The sequence below is a fragment of the Poromitra crassiceps genome, assembly GCF_964638095.1.
Source record: "Poromitra crassiceps genome assembly, chromosome: 1".
Taxonomy (NCBI): Eukaryota; Metazoa; Chordata; class Actinopteri; order Beryciformes; family Melamphaidae; genus Poromitra; species Poromitra crassiceps.
The window spans coordinates 106911329-106925302 of NC_139623.1; the positions used below are offsets into that span (position 1 = coordinate 106911329).

At 48.0% G+C, this 13974-nt stretch overlaps 1 protein-coding gene across 2 annotated transcripts in view; it reads left to right on the top strand.

The window, feature by feature from the left end:
* Positions 1–1219: 1219 nt before the first annotated feature.
* ntrk1 (neurotrophic tyrosine kinase, receptor, type 1) overlaps positions 1220–13974 on the top strand; it is a gene marked incomplete at both ends in the record, with an annotated part of 98785 nt that continues 86030 nt past the window's right edge. For both annotated transcript variants that reach the window (XM_083649020.1, XM_083649021.1), the window contains 3 exons: positions 1220–1413; positions 6278–6352; positions 7323–7394. In XM_083649020.1, coding sequence (XP_083505146.1) covers positions 1220–1413; positions 6278–6352; positions 7323–7394 — 341 coding nt within the window. The remainder of the gene's footprint in view (positions 1414–6277; positions 6353–7322; positions 7395–13974) is intronic.

The following is a 13974-nucleotide window of genomic DNA, read 5'->3' on the forward strand; positions in this document are numbered from 1 at the left end:
GTTCCATTTCAGGAACAGTGGACATCTGCTTTACAAAAACAAGATGCAGTGACGTGTGATTTAACACCCCCCCCCCCCCCCCCCCCGAAAGTCCCATTGCTATATAGCCTACATATCCCTCCCACATTTAATGCAATGTGGTCTCCAACCTGCACCATGCTAAACATGAATTAACTGTTAATTAATGTGCCCTTATTGTAAAGTGTTATCGGAAAGTCTAATTCAATCGATTCATTTCATAGTTATGAGAAACGCTCTGTGTGGGTTGTCTCGTTAAAATCCTGCTAGGAATTCATAGAACTAGCAGGATGTGATAATGTGAAAGAGACACTGGTAAACATCTGTGATCCAAGATGCATCTTTCCCCTGCTTTCCCACAGCCATTCAATTCACCGCTGACTTTGGTCTCCTGAGTCTCGACAATAACAGACCTTTCAGTATCTATCTTTGAGCTGTCAGTTCTTCTGATAGCTGAAAGATAGATACACATAGATACTGATAGATACAGATAGATCGGTCCCGCCTACAGCAGGATGGTGGCAGTGCTTGTGTTAGTGTGTGAGACCAGTGCTGTATATGGGTTCAGCCACCCAGGAGCCCTGACTTCTTGGCTTTACTCACACCTCTCACCCCAGGGGCAGATGACACCTCCATCATCCTGTCCTGTTTCCTCCTCCACCCTTCCTCCTTTCATCATCCTCCTCTGAATCATCATCATCATCCTCCCCTTCTCATCATCATCATCAACAACATCCCCCTCTACTTGTACCTCCCCCCCTCGCTCTCTGACTCTCTGAGGTGTCTGGTGACTGTGGCTCTCCAACACCGAGTCAACTAATGGCCTCTGTTGTCTTGCCCCTCCCTTCATTGTGGAGGAGAGGAGGAGAGAGGGAGAAAGTGAGAGAGAGAAAAACCGAGGGAGGCTGCAGCCCACCACCAATGTCCCCAGAGGCCCCTTGCCTGCTTGCCTGCCTCCCCCTCCTGCTGCTCAGTACAGCTGTGGCTCAGTACCAGACCCTGACCAGCTGGGCTCTCAACCCTGCCAGAGAGCCAAGAGGAGAGCTACTGTGTGTGAAAGCTTCCCACCTCTCGCTGTCTACTCCTCATTAGGTGAACTACACAGATACTACCACCAACTACAACTGCAAAAAAAAAAAGCCCTTCTGAGAAGATCCTTTTTGAGCATCCCACCATGGCTGTATTAGTGGGCACAGATCTGATGGCGGCGACCCCGGCCCTGGCAGCACCTCTGCCCCTGGTGCTCGCCCTGCTCAGCCTGGCACCGGCGCCCGCCTTGGGAGGATGCCCGTCGGCTTGCCGGTGCTCTTTTGCCATGCTGCAGTGCCTGGAGCCCGACGGGATCACCAGCATCCCGGCGCTGGCATCGCAAGAGAGTGAGAACGTGACCGAGATGTAAGTGTGCCTGGGCTGTTGGGTGTTCGCTTGAGAGAGGCAGCATGTGCCTCTAGGTGAGTGTGAGTGTTTGCTCACAATGCCTTGGTGTTGATGGTTTGCCAACTTAGATTTTCTCTGTGCGTGTTCAGCTCATCAATTTGACAGGTTTGGCTTGGAGCTTGGAGTGGGGTGTCTCAGGGGCAGCCCCATTTGTGACTGTCTTTGCATCTGATCTAAGATTCAAGTTAGGACAATATGTCATATATGAAAGATTCCCAGAGTTCTCTGCCTTTGTTGAGGAGAGCCTGTCAGTCTCTTATGTTAGTTCTGGCGTTCAAATGGATTAATAATAATCATTCAAATTGAAATTGTTTTTACAGCATCAGTGAAAATGAAGCAGAAGAGCCCATGTTTGTTCCTGCCAGACAAAGATGAAGTAGTTATGTAGATTGGCTCATCTCCTGTTATGCCACTGCTTAGTTGCTTTGTGCTTGTTGTGATGTTTGGCTAAGGACAACAGTGCTGCTCGCCACAGGTTCATGTGATGTTTGACTAAGGACAACCAGTGCTGCTCGCCACAGGTTAATGACATGCCAGCGGGGTTCATTCAAGGCAAAAGGTTTCCACAATGTTTTCCTGGATGGAGAGAAGATATACCTCACTTTTGATGATAATTCAACTGATGATGAATCCTGTGGTTTGTTTTCATCACATGCGCAGCGAATGTTTGTTCTTAGTTTTAGCCTGATCCAGGTGCTAAGTTATAACATTCCTTATTGCTTTGATGAAAAGTAATTGTAGTGAAATGAGATGAGATGTGTTACATGTAGCATGACAGTAGTTTACTTGGTTATTGTAAATGATGGATTCATACTGACCATAACTGACACAGAGTGACCGGAACTGCTTTTTTGCACTACAAGCCAGTGGTCCTACATGCGGCCTCACGGTCTCCAAAGGCTCTCAACACAATTCACTGTTGTAGCTTTGTGGGAAACCTACTACAGTACTACAGTGCTGCTGTTGGATGAAAACCTCACAACTGTTGGTGTTTTTCATTCTTTTATTTTGAAAGATGAAAGTGTACATGGTCACTGAGTACAAGTTCTGGCGCTTTTGAATAAAACCCAATCTTTCAATAACACTGCATGGAAAAAAAGATGATTTGTGAAATTTTCAGACAAATTTCACAAACGATCTATCAGAGATATGAGATTTTTCGTTAGACTGCAATATTCTATAAACCCTGGGACTTCAGACTTATACTGGTGAAAATACATTTTCTTTGTACAAAGTAGGATATTTATTGCATTTAAAACAAGAGTCCCACATAATTCTCTTGAAATTAATTTGTAACAAATTGTTACTTCATTTTCCACTCTTTCTTTCTGTCATGTCATGCCACTATATAAACTTAAAATGCACGTGGGCGGACAGGTATTTTTCAATTTTTCAGATGTAAATTCCATTCCCCAGAGATACAGGCGACCTGTGCAGGCCGCTGAGGTTGTTTTGACCCTTTTGATGTTCTTTTGGTCTGGCTCAGCTGGAGCCCAATAGACTGCAAAGAATGCTACTGCTGAGAACATCGTTTGTAGCTGATGCTCATCTGTTGCTTGGAGACGAGTATGCTGTAAGTTAGTACTTTGCAACCATACTTGTACAGCTGAACATCTCACCTTGTACCATCATGCTATGCATTCATTAATACACAGGACAAGATGTTACTATCCCTTCTTGTGCCAAAATCAAAAGGTAAAACACATTTAGAAGCCCAATCCAGATTAACAATCAGTTGGGAAATGTTATTTAAAAAGAATCCATCAAAGTTGTTTTTCATGAAGTGAGACTTGCGCTCAACCTATAGTTTCAAAGTCTACCAGTGCATAGCTGTTATTTAAAATTGTCATAACTTTTCAGTGATAAAGAAGTAGAAAATGACCACCTGTGGTTAAGTGGTTTAGAGAGGACTGCTGTATTCTTATGCAACCCACCAGTTAGCACTAACGTAGAAAAAGTAAATGTCACTCTCTGCACCACCACGCTGTTCTCTCTTTGTTCCTATCCGGATCGGTGCAATTAGCACTTGTTAAAGAGAAGGAGCCGCATGTGAAATGCTGTTTCAGTGGAACCATGTCAATTACCGCTGCTTTCTGCCTCCCTTCATCTGACTATATTCTCTTCTCTCTCTCCTCTTCTCTCTCCTCTCTCCTCTCTCCTCTCTCTCTCTCTCCCTCCCTCCTCAAAGCTGTTTCCCAGTACCTGCAGCTAAACGTGTTTTCCGTTGAGCACTGGGTGAGGCTCGACATTCTCTCTGAACCATTCAATCAATAAATGAGAGGGCCTCTCTCGGCATTTGTTTACCGCGGTGCACTGCGTGCCAGTAAACGACAACACTTGGGCGTATTGGCGGTGCAAGGGGAACACAGCCGATACGCGGAAACAAACAAGGGGCCATTAACTCTGGAACAGGGGCCGAAATTCATGCTGAGTTAGAAATGCAATTTTGTGAATTGCCAGCCCAGTGGCCCCACCCGGGAACAATAGATGATATACAAGCACTTGGCTCAATCCATTAAGTGAGGCCGATGGGCGATCCTGGGCCCACCTGCCCTGTAATCACATTATTGCTATGTGGGCCAATCAGACATGAATAAAAAATGTCTGTGTGTGCTGCAGCTGACAAACAGGGAACTGGAAGGTTGAAACACTGACTGCCACATGTTGGAATTGGCTGTCATCATTTAGAAATGACTGCAGGTATTCTTTTGGAACACTCCCGTTTCCCTGTGGAGAAACTAACGTGTTGTTTTTGTTCATCTTTTTTGAGATACATGGCACATTGTTAACCTGATGCTACCAGATTGTTCGTTTCACAGAACCATCTGGGAACTCAATCTTGGAAAAAGGGCAGGCACTTTCAAAAAAGTACTTGGCAGGTGATTGAATGAACATGACAACTCGGGCCGCCGTAAGTTTCAACACAGACCCATCCACCTCGGACATATTTGCGTTCACGCTGCACTTCCCACTCGGGGTGTGTGTGTGTGTAGCCTGTGTACCAAACACAGGCTATAGGTTGCTATAGCAACCCGTGTAGCAGTGTAGCTACCTACTAGCTTACAATGCTAACCGACCACATATTAATGTTAACATTACATAATTGAGACATAACATTTTGTTTTTAAATGTTAACAAACGTTTTTATAATAATTCTGTGATTGCCATTAACAATATGTCACCATTTTGATGTGGCTATGACATCAACTCGGACAAAGCGGAGCTATGGATGATACCCAAATTTCCGAGCTGTAATTCCGGCCTGTAATTCACTTTTTACAGGTCGGAACCAATTTCTTCCAGTGGTCCGAGTTGTCTTGAACGGGGTATAACTTCAACCACTTAGGACCGCCTCCTCCTTCCTATGAAGCTGATTGGTCCGTACCACTGGTGGTTTGGATTCAAACAATAGATTGGAGAGTGGCAAGATGGATTTGTCACGTGATCGTGAGCTCCTTCTTGTACGAATCCAGCTGCCTCACGAGCTTAGCACATTGCCCCCCAGATTATTGATCTATCTTAGTATCTATCTATTGCTTGATTGATTGGAGTTTTACCATTTAATAAATACTATCGGACATATAGCCTATGACCTTTCACATACAGTAGATATTTGCAAATTTCACATAGATATTTGCAAATTCATAACAGAGAACTTTCAGAAAGCAGTTCGACCTGGGCCTGGATGGCTCACCTGGGAGAGTGCATACCACCAAGGCTTAGTCCATGGCGAGGCCAACCCGGGGTCGAATCCTCATGTCATGTTTCCTTTCCTGTCTGCCTACTGTCCTGTCAAATAAAAATGAAAAATAATCTTTAAAATAAAAAAGAAAGCAATTGGAGCTTTTTTTCTGCCATGCCCCTCCACCGTCTCCAATTTCTTTCCGTTTATAGTTTCACGGATCACAACTAACCTTCACGTGAAAGATACATTCACAAAGACAAAATTCCAGTAGAAACCAACTTTTTTCTTCTTCTCTCAGTTCGGCTCATCAAAGGAGCTCAGTGGAAAAGGTTCAACAGGTACACTTGGAAAGGGACGGAGGGGAGAGAGTGGGCTAGACGTTTTGCATTGACGATCCTTGGTAGGTCCGACCCAGCCATCTATTCAAACAGCTCATGAAAAGAGCTGGGTGTCCTTGCGTTGAATAGTGAATTGATCTCCAGCTCCCTCACTAGTTATTCTGAGGTATATCTGGAAAAGTGGAAAATGACTCATTGAGGAGAATTTCCCATCAGCAATGTCTGCCCGGCGTCTCTTAAGACATTCGTTTTTGTTTTCCCCAACTCCTCCCTTTGCGGTATGGACCCTGCAAGTATGTGCCTGGTTTTGTTATCAGTTTTTCTATTTTCAAAACACTGTGGGTTTGAATCCGGCTCATTCCCTCCTTTGCATGTCATGATGCACTCACAGCGTCATCGTACGATCCCACTGTGAATGCCCCGCCCCTTTCTCTCTCCTCTATGGTGTCCCGATCTCCACCCTGAACATGTGCAATATAGTCAAATGTCATTCAAAAAGGTACAATGCACAACTGGACATAGACAGCTTAACTTGAAGGTTACACATTTTCACTCCCCTCTGTTGCTTTCTTTTGTACGGTTTTTATTCTGTTTGGCTCTGTTCTGTTCTATGTCTGTGTCTGTGTTGATTTGTTTTGATCATTTCCAACAGTTTTGTGTCTTTTCAAATCTGTTTTGTATTATCTTCACTCATTTGGGCATAACTGAACATGTAGGCCTACACAACAAGTTGAAGGCCATAACAGAATGTCTGTATTTACAACTTTGCAACTTTCCTTTCTTCTGTTTTATCAACTAGTTACATAGAATACCAAGCAGGCCTGGAGAATATTACAGAAATTGACCTTGTCAACTACAAAGAGCTGAAGAACCTGTAAGTAATAGTTTTCCCACAGCTTACACATTTTTCAGCAAAGATACTAGACACTGCATGGGTTAATCAGTTCAGGTCTACCAATATTGGACGAGCCGTTTGTAATGCATGCCCTTGTATCGTATGTAAGCCTTACAATTCATTAGAGCTGCTTGAATATGTGTTCAGTAAGTGCTCTTCTCAATACAATATGTCAGTCTAAGTGCATTAAGCCGTCCCATACAAGCGCTTTCTACAGTCGTGTTAGAGCGATCCATGTTGTCTCCAACATTATAGCACAACATTCACTTCCCTTTATGACGTTTTCAGTATAGCTTTTGTCGCACACACGTCTTGATTCTGAGGCTGAATTGGCCATTCATTCAGATCGAGTTGTTTACATCCACTAGCAGTAAATTGCCACTACAATATTTACAACTGAAAAAATAGTTTGAATAAATATCTCCCATGGCCTTTTCCCCTGTGCCACTGGAGAAAGAGATGCTATCATTAAGAATCTCAGACATAATATTTGTCTTCAAGTGCTTTGAGTACTTTGAAAAGTGCTATATAAATGCAATCAATTATGATTATTGGATTGTACTTGTGATCTAACAGCTATTTCCCAATGGCAGAGTGAGAATCAGAATCACATCATTTGCCCAATTTTTTTTACAATATGACAACATACTACAACATACATGTACATATTTCATGACACATGATACTGCCACTCATGATTCAAGGACAGCATGGATCCTATTATGGTGCAAAGGGACAGCCCACATTCAATATACGATACAGATGTGTGCTCATCTCAGGAAGCATGACAAAGTGACAAAGTGACAAAGTTTTCAATGCTCATTCTTGAGCAACATGTATGTAAAGTTTTTCTTTTTTTTTTGCTTCATGTTTGTTCTGATGTTTGTTCTGATGTTTGTTCTGATGTTTGTTCTGATGTTTGTTGTGCTTTCTCTTCCCTGCCTGCCAGCACGGTCACATCCTGTAAGCTGAGGCTGATCTCTGCCAGCGCCTTCCAGTACAACGTCAAGCTCCAGTATGTGTAAGTGTCCTTGTCAATTCAAAAAGATTGTCTTTCCTTTCCATGCCTGCACGATATGAGGAAAATCTGCGATGTGTGATGACATTGTTCATAGTACTTACATACTTACTTTTATTTTTACTTACTATTGTTCAATATTGCGATGACATGCGATAAATAAACAAATACTGAAGTATGCATTAGCTAGTATGTATATTAGCTATACAGTTCCTATGTCTTTCTGCTTTATACAGTCTATGCTGCTAACATAGACCCCAAACATTGAATAGCCGACTTACATGTATGCCCACAAGCATGGCTCTCCGCTACCGACTCAAGCTGAAACTACACACAGCGGGCCCTATCGTCGTCAATCCATATCTGCTTTTTGCGCTTGCGGGGTGGTTTGCGTGCCTTTTTCTGCCATTTTGCGCTCCAGCCACGATAGCAGCCACTTTTGCTGCAGTTTTTCGGCCTTAGCGCAGCTGTGGGTGTTCCGTATGCTAAACTAGGCGTGGCTGTGCTAAATCCTTGCATTTGCTATCGTCCCTATGCGCGCAACTCTTTGCAATAAGACCTCTGAAAAGCGTTTTTTTAAATAGATATTTTTATTTTAAATTTTTATAGAACAACATACGAACAAGACGAACAGGCTCAGACACAGAAAAAGAAAGAAAGAAAAGGGACAAAAATACATACATCATTGACATTCATCATTACAATGTGGTGCTACTGCCGCATAAGGTGCTTATATGCTTGCAAGAGACAATGCGCATGAGATCCCAGGCAAGGGGTCCACGAGACGCCACCCCTTAACCTCAGTCACTTATCATTCTTAACCTCGTCAAAGTAGGCCAAAAACGGCTCCCAGATAGCTGAGGACCTTTTAAGTGAGTTGGTTCTCAGGGACCTGAGTCTCTCCATCTGTACAACAGAGATCATGTCCATCAGCCACACCTGAAAAGAAGACGAAGAGGAGGATTTCCATTCCTTCAGAATGAGTCTTTTGGCTGTAGGGAAGTTCAGAAAGGACTCCGAGCAGCCGAAGATGGCGAGTTCTGCTCCGGCTGTAGGCTTATTTCATAGGCCTTAGAGTTCCAATCAAATATTTTGGCCCAGAATCCTGTTAATGAAGGGCAGAACCAGAAGGCATGCGATAGTGTACCCTCTGACACCTGACATCTGTCACACAGTGGCGAGACAGAAGGGAAGATCCTGTGTAATTTATGCTTGGAGTAGTGAAGACGGTGAGCAACTTTAAATTGGATCAGCTGGTGTCTGCTATTAACTGAGCAGAGTTGTACCACAGACAGACTCCTTTCCCATATACCAAGTTCCCCCTGCCGTGCTTCTCTAATCCTCTCAGTAGAGGCTGTGTTGCAGTTGTCAAACAGACATACAAATCTAGAGATAAGATGCTTGGAGTGAGAAGGGCTCAGTAATACATGAAAAAAGCATGTTCATTTGGGAGCGCTTCAAAGGTGCGAATCCTGGATCGAAGATCATTTCTGATTCGCAGGAATCTGAGCCAATTCATGCCAGGCAATTCAAGCTTCCTCTTCAGTAGATCGAATGATGCAAAATGACAATCTATGTATAGGTATTTGATGGAAACTAGCCCCTTCTAAATGAAAAGCAGGTTTTAGTGCAAAAATACCCTGCTGTGCTTCAGCGCACCATTATTCTCCACGCCGCGCAGTGCAGGGGAAATCCTTGGATACTTCATTATGCATGGATGTGCCATTAAAATACAAATGCCAGGACATCAAATTCTGCTGCTAAAATTGCGGAACAGCAGATTATTCAGTGAGGCAATCAACTATTATTCACTGAAAAACTTTGATCACATGTAAAGTGCCACAAACATGCTGATATCGTCTTTCTAACCCCTCTCTCTCCTTCTCTATCTCTCTCCAAAACCTTGCGCACGTGCACACACACGCACGTGCCCGCGCGCACACACACACACACACACACACACACACACACACACACACACACACACACACGAGTAGCCTATTCAGTTGTCAATCAAACGGACACGGGCGGTCTCCCCTCTCTTCAGAATGCCATGTTGATTTCCAACTAGCCTGACATTGCAGAAAAAACACACACCTTGATTTAAAAATGAGAATTTGTTTGTCCTCATGTTATTCCATATTTCCTGTCCATTTCTTTCAAGATCTGTGATTGTGTTAACAGTGGATTACTTTGAGGAAGTTGTGTCAGCTGGTGATAGCCTACAGCAGTAACCTCTTTCCAATCTGCCAATTGCGCATTAAGATGAACCCGACACTTGCATTGAGAGTCATCACAATTTTGATATATTGAAATAGGCTAGAATTAAACTCTCACACATCCCCACCTGTGGTAACTTCAGCTTGAAAAGACCACTTAACAACTTAATGTGCTCAGTTGTACTTTATCTTAGAATGGCAGAACGTATATTTATATACAGACAGTAGCACGTCTTGTACAGTATATGCAAGGAGCGGACGAACACCAACATGCTGATCTGAGAACAGCGGAAGACAACGCCCGTATCCCAGCAACCCTTGCAAATATAGGCTCTGTTTACAAACAGCTACCCCTAGCGGGCGCAAGCTATATTTACCGTTAGCAATACATTAATATAATGCTCATATTATAACACCACCTATTAAAGAAACTAGTGAGGTCTCCAGACCATATTTCAAGCAGAAGGCCACTCACGCATAATCCGATCATCCCCTGACGACAGTCAAGTTCTAGCATAACGTGGTCAGTCAAAAGTCCTAGTATGACGTCTGCTATGACGTCAAACATGACGTCAGTTAATCCTCATATATATAGCAAGGGTTCTACGTCACCTCTCTCTCTCTGGCCGATCATAGCAGCAGCAGCTCACGGCAGTCCATCTCCCTTGAAGCCGGCCTCCGAAGCGTTGTTTTGCTCCACATCTGCAGACCGAATCAGCATCCTCAAGCCTTCTCCACCCGTGGATATTCACCGCAGATTTCAACGCTCCCCACTCCATTCCGGTATGTAGAGTTCCGAGCCAGAGCTGTCCATGGACAGCGACGACAGCTTAGACATCGCTTCCCTGTTCCGGACCGGCCACGGAGCGTACCTGCTTTCCGAGTCTTCTGATGAAGACGCTGGCGAAGCGGCTGGACCACAGGCTGCACAGGCTGCTAGCATAGCCCCGACGAGAAGGCCCAGCGCGCGTTCCCGTGGCACGGGGCGCGCCACTGCGACGGCCCGTGGACGCCCAAGAACGCGTGCGAGCGTTCCGGAAGGAGAGGCCGCTCGGCGCGGACGCGCGAGAGGCCGCGGGCGAAGACCAGTAGAGGCAGCTGCCCCGAGAGCTGGGAGCCGCCGGGGAAACGCAGGCCGCGGGGCCGCCGCGAGACGCCTCGTCCTTCCTGGTCGCACTGACCTCCAGGCCGCCGCCCCGGAAGCGGAAGCGGCCCCATTCGTAGCTCCGCCGAGCCGACAGGGGTCGTCAAGAGCCATCCTGCTGTCCCTGCTAGATGCAAGCAGAGCAGTAGAAGCCCGTCTGAGCACCCTGGAAACCCCCCCCCCCACGTTCGCCGCAGCCCAGCTGGCGCAGCAGCCGTTCCTACCCCCGCCCATGCAGCAAGCTGACGTGCTCCCCACCACCACCCAACCCGCCCAGATGAACACTCTGGCGTCCGCCATGCCTGCCATCCCATTCGGTATGTCTTTTGTTTCTCCCTGTGCCAATATTTCGCCCAGGCTAAGGTCCAAGATTTTAAAGGGCAGAGACATCAACTTAGTTAGCATACTCCTGCCATCTCCCGAGTGTCAAAGGAAGGCTACGGGTGACCCAGATGGCCCTGTTTATTTAAAATCGTCCGACCCCCGCCTGCCCAAAGACCTTTCCTTATGTGACTTCCTGAACACGTTTGGCGTCTACCGTGACGTGATCTGCGAAGTGTACCCAGAGCGCCGCCACGAGCTAGACAAATATCTAGCGCTAATAGGGGACCTCTACTCCAGCCACGGTAAACTATTTTACCAATATCATAAAGCATTCTCCGCTAAAGCCGCCCTGATGATCACTCGGGCAAATAGGCGGCTTGACTGGTCCGTCATGGACATGCAGATATTCATGAAGCTGGTTAGCGGGCGGCCGGCGAACACCTGCTACTCATGCGGCGAACCGGGGCACTCCGCACAATTCTGAACGTGTGCACGGTCCCTAACTGTTCCTTCCTGCACTCATGTAGCTTCTGCGGGGACTCCCACCCCCGCTCCGCCTGCCCACGAAGGAACCGCCCCCCAAAGCTGACCCTCAAGAGGGAGAGATCGGGCTTTCGGCAATACTAAAACTCCACCCCTCCACCCCCATCGACGTCCCAGCTCTAACACAGGAGCTGTCCCTTCACCCCAACCGCCCTTTCGTCGACTACCTACTGTCCGGCCTCTCCCAGGGGTTCAGGATAGGCGTAGTCCCCCCCCCCTGGCCCCCCACATATCAAAAAATTTGCAATCCGCCCTCAAGGAACCCGAAGTAGTCTCCCAACTTCTCGCCAAAGAACTATCTAAGGGATTCCTAATCGGCCCCTTCAAGTCCCCCCCCTTCCCGGTGTTCGGGACAAGCCCAATAGGCATCGCCACGCGCAAATATTCCGGCAAGAAAAGAATGATAATCGACCTCTCGGCACCCCGGCACGGCCCCACCTCCAGCATAAATAGCCTAATTCCCCCCGAACCCTTCTCCCTCCACTACGCCACAGTAGACCACGCCATCCTCCTTATTAAGTTTGCGGGGAGAGGCGCCCAGCTCTCTAAGGCCGACATCTCGGACGCCTTCAAAGTCATGCCCATCCATCCCTCCCAATGGTCGCTGTTCGGAATCAAATGGGAGTCGAGGTTCTACTTCGCCGTCAGGCTCACGTTCGGCTGCAGGAGCAGCCCCGCCATCTTCAACTCCCTATCAGAAGCGTTATTCTGGATCCTGCTGAACAACGAGCGTCTCCCCGCCGTGCTCCACATGCTGGACGATTTTCTGCTGGTGGACCCCCCGTCGGTCCCCTCGGTCTCCCTAATTAAACTGAAGGGGGTGTTCCGAAGGCTAGGCGTGCCTCTAGCAGAGGAGAAAACCGCCGGCCCCGCGTCATCACTCGAATTCCTGGGCATCAACCTCGACTCCGAGCTCATGCAAGCCTCTCTCCCCCTCGAGAAGCTCACCCGGATCCGCGAAATCGCCCAGGCTCATACGTACGCCACCCACGTCACCAAACGGGAGCTCCTGTCCCTCCTCGGCCACTTACATTTCGCCATGCGCATAATCCCCCAGGGCCGCTCATTCATTTCTAGGCTGCTCGACTTGGCGTCCTCAGTCCCCGGGCTCCTCGACCCGGTCACCCTCGACGGGGGCTGCCGGTCCGACCTCCGGTTCTGGTCTCACCTGTTATCGGACTGGAACGGGGTTTCCTTCTTCTACGAGGACGTCGTCTCGTCGGCTGACGACCTGAAATTTTTTACAGACGCGGCCCCGTCCGTGGGCTTCGGGGGGCTTTTCGGAGCCCGGTGGTTCACCGGCCCATGGCCGCGGCAGTTCGCCGGGCTGGACCAGTCCTCCGCGCTGTACGAAATCTACCCAATAGTGGTCGCATGTCACCTGTGGGGAAGTCTCTGGGCAAGGAAACGGATAGCCGTAAAATGCGACAACGCAGCGGTGGTTGCCATAGTCAATAAGGGGCGTTCAGCATCCCCGGATATCATGCCTTTCGTGCGGCGCCTGACCTGGCTCTCAGTCGCCCATAACTTCATTATAGTAGCCCAGCACCTCCCCGGTCACTCTAATATCCTTGCTGACCATCTCTCCCGTTTCAATTTTCAGGCGTTCCGCAGACTCTGCCCCGAGGCCGACCCATCTCCAACACCGATCCCCCCATTCTCCGCCCTCACCCTCTCGTAAGCCAGCCCTTCCCCGTCCTGCCCCCTCACCACCACAATCCCCTTCTCACCAATCTACTCCACACTGCCCAACTCTTCATCAGGAATGGCCTGGCCAGTTCCACGGTCAAAGCCTACGATTCGGCCTGGCGGTCATTCGCTTCGTTCTGCGTCTCAGTGGACCTTCCCACCTACCCGGTCCTGCTCCCCACGGTATGCGCCTTCATTACTTTCTGCGCAACCACCCGACGCCTGCGCCCCCGCTACATCCGCAGCCTAGTGGCGGGGATCCAGTTCCACGCAAGGCGATACGACCCCGCGTTCCCCAGCCTGTTCTCCTTCGCCATCATCAAGTCCCTGCTAAAAGGGATTACCAAGGCCTTCCCCTCCGCCCCAGACGCCAGGCGTCCCATCACCCTCCCCGTGCTGCGGCAGCTGCTGACCCGCTCGAGAGAGGCCAGCCCCTCACCACTGATAAATGCCCTCCTAGAATGCGTATTTTCCCTAGCCTTTTACGGATTCCTCAGGGTCAGCGAGTTCACTTCCCCCACAACGTTCGACCCCGCACGGGACGTGACCCTGGCCGACCTAAAGTTTTACCCCGACCACTACAGCATCGCCCTCAAACACGCCAAAGCAGGCGGGGCATGCTCCATTGTCATCGCCCGGAACAATTCCCCCTTCTGCCCCTTCT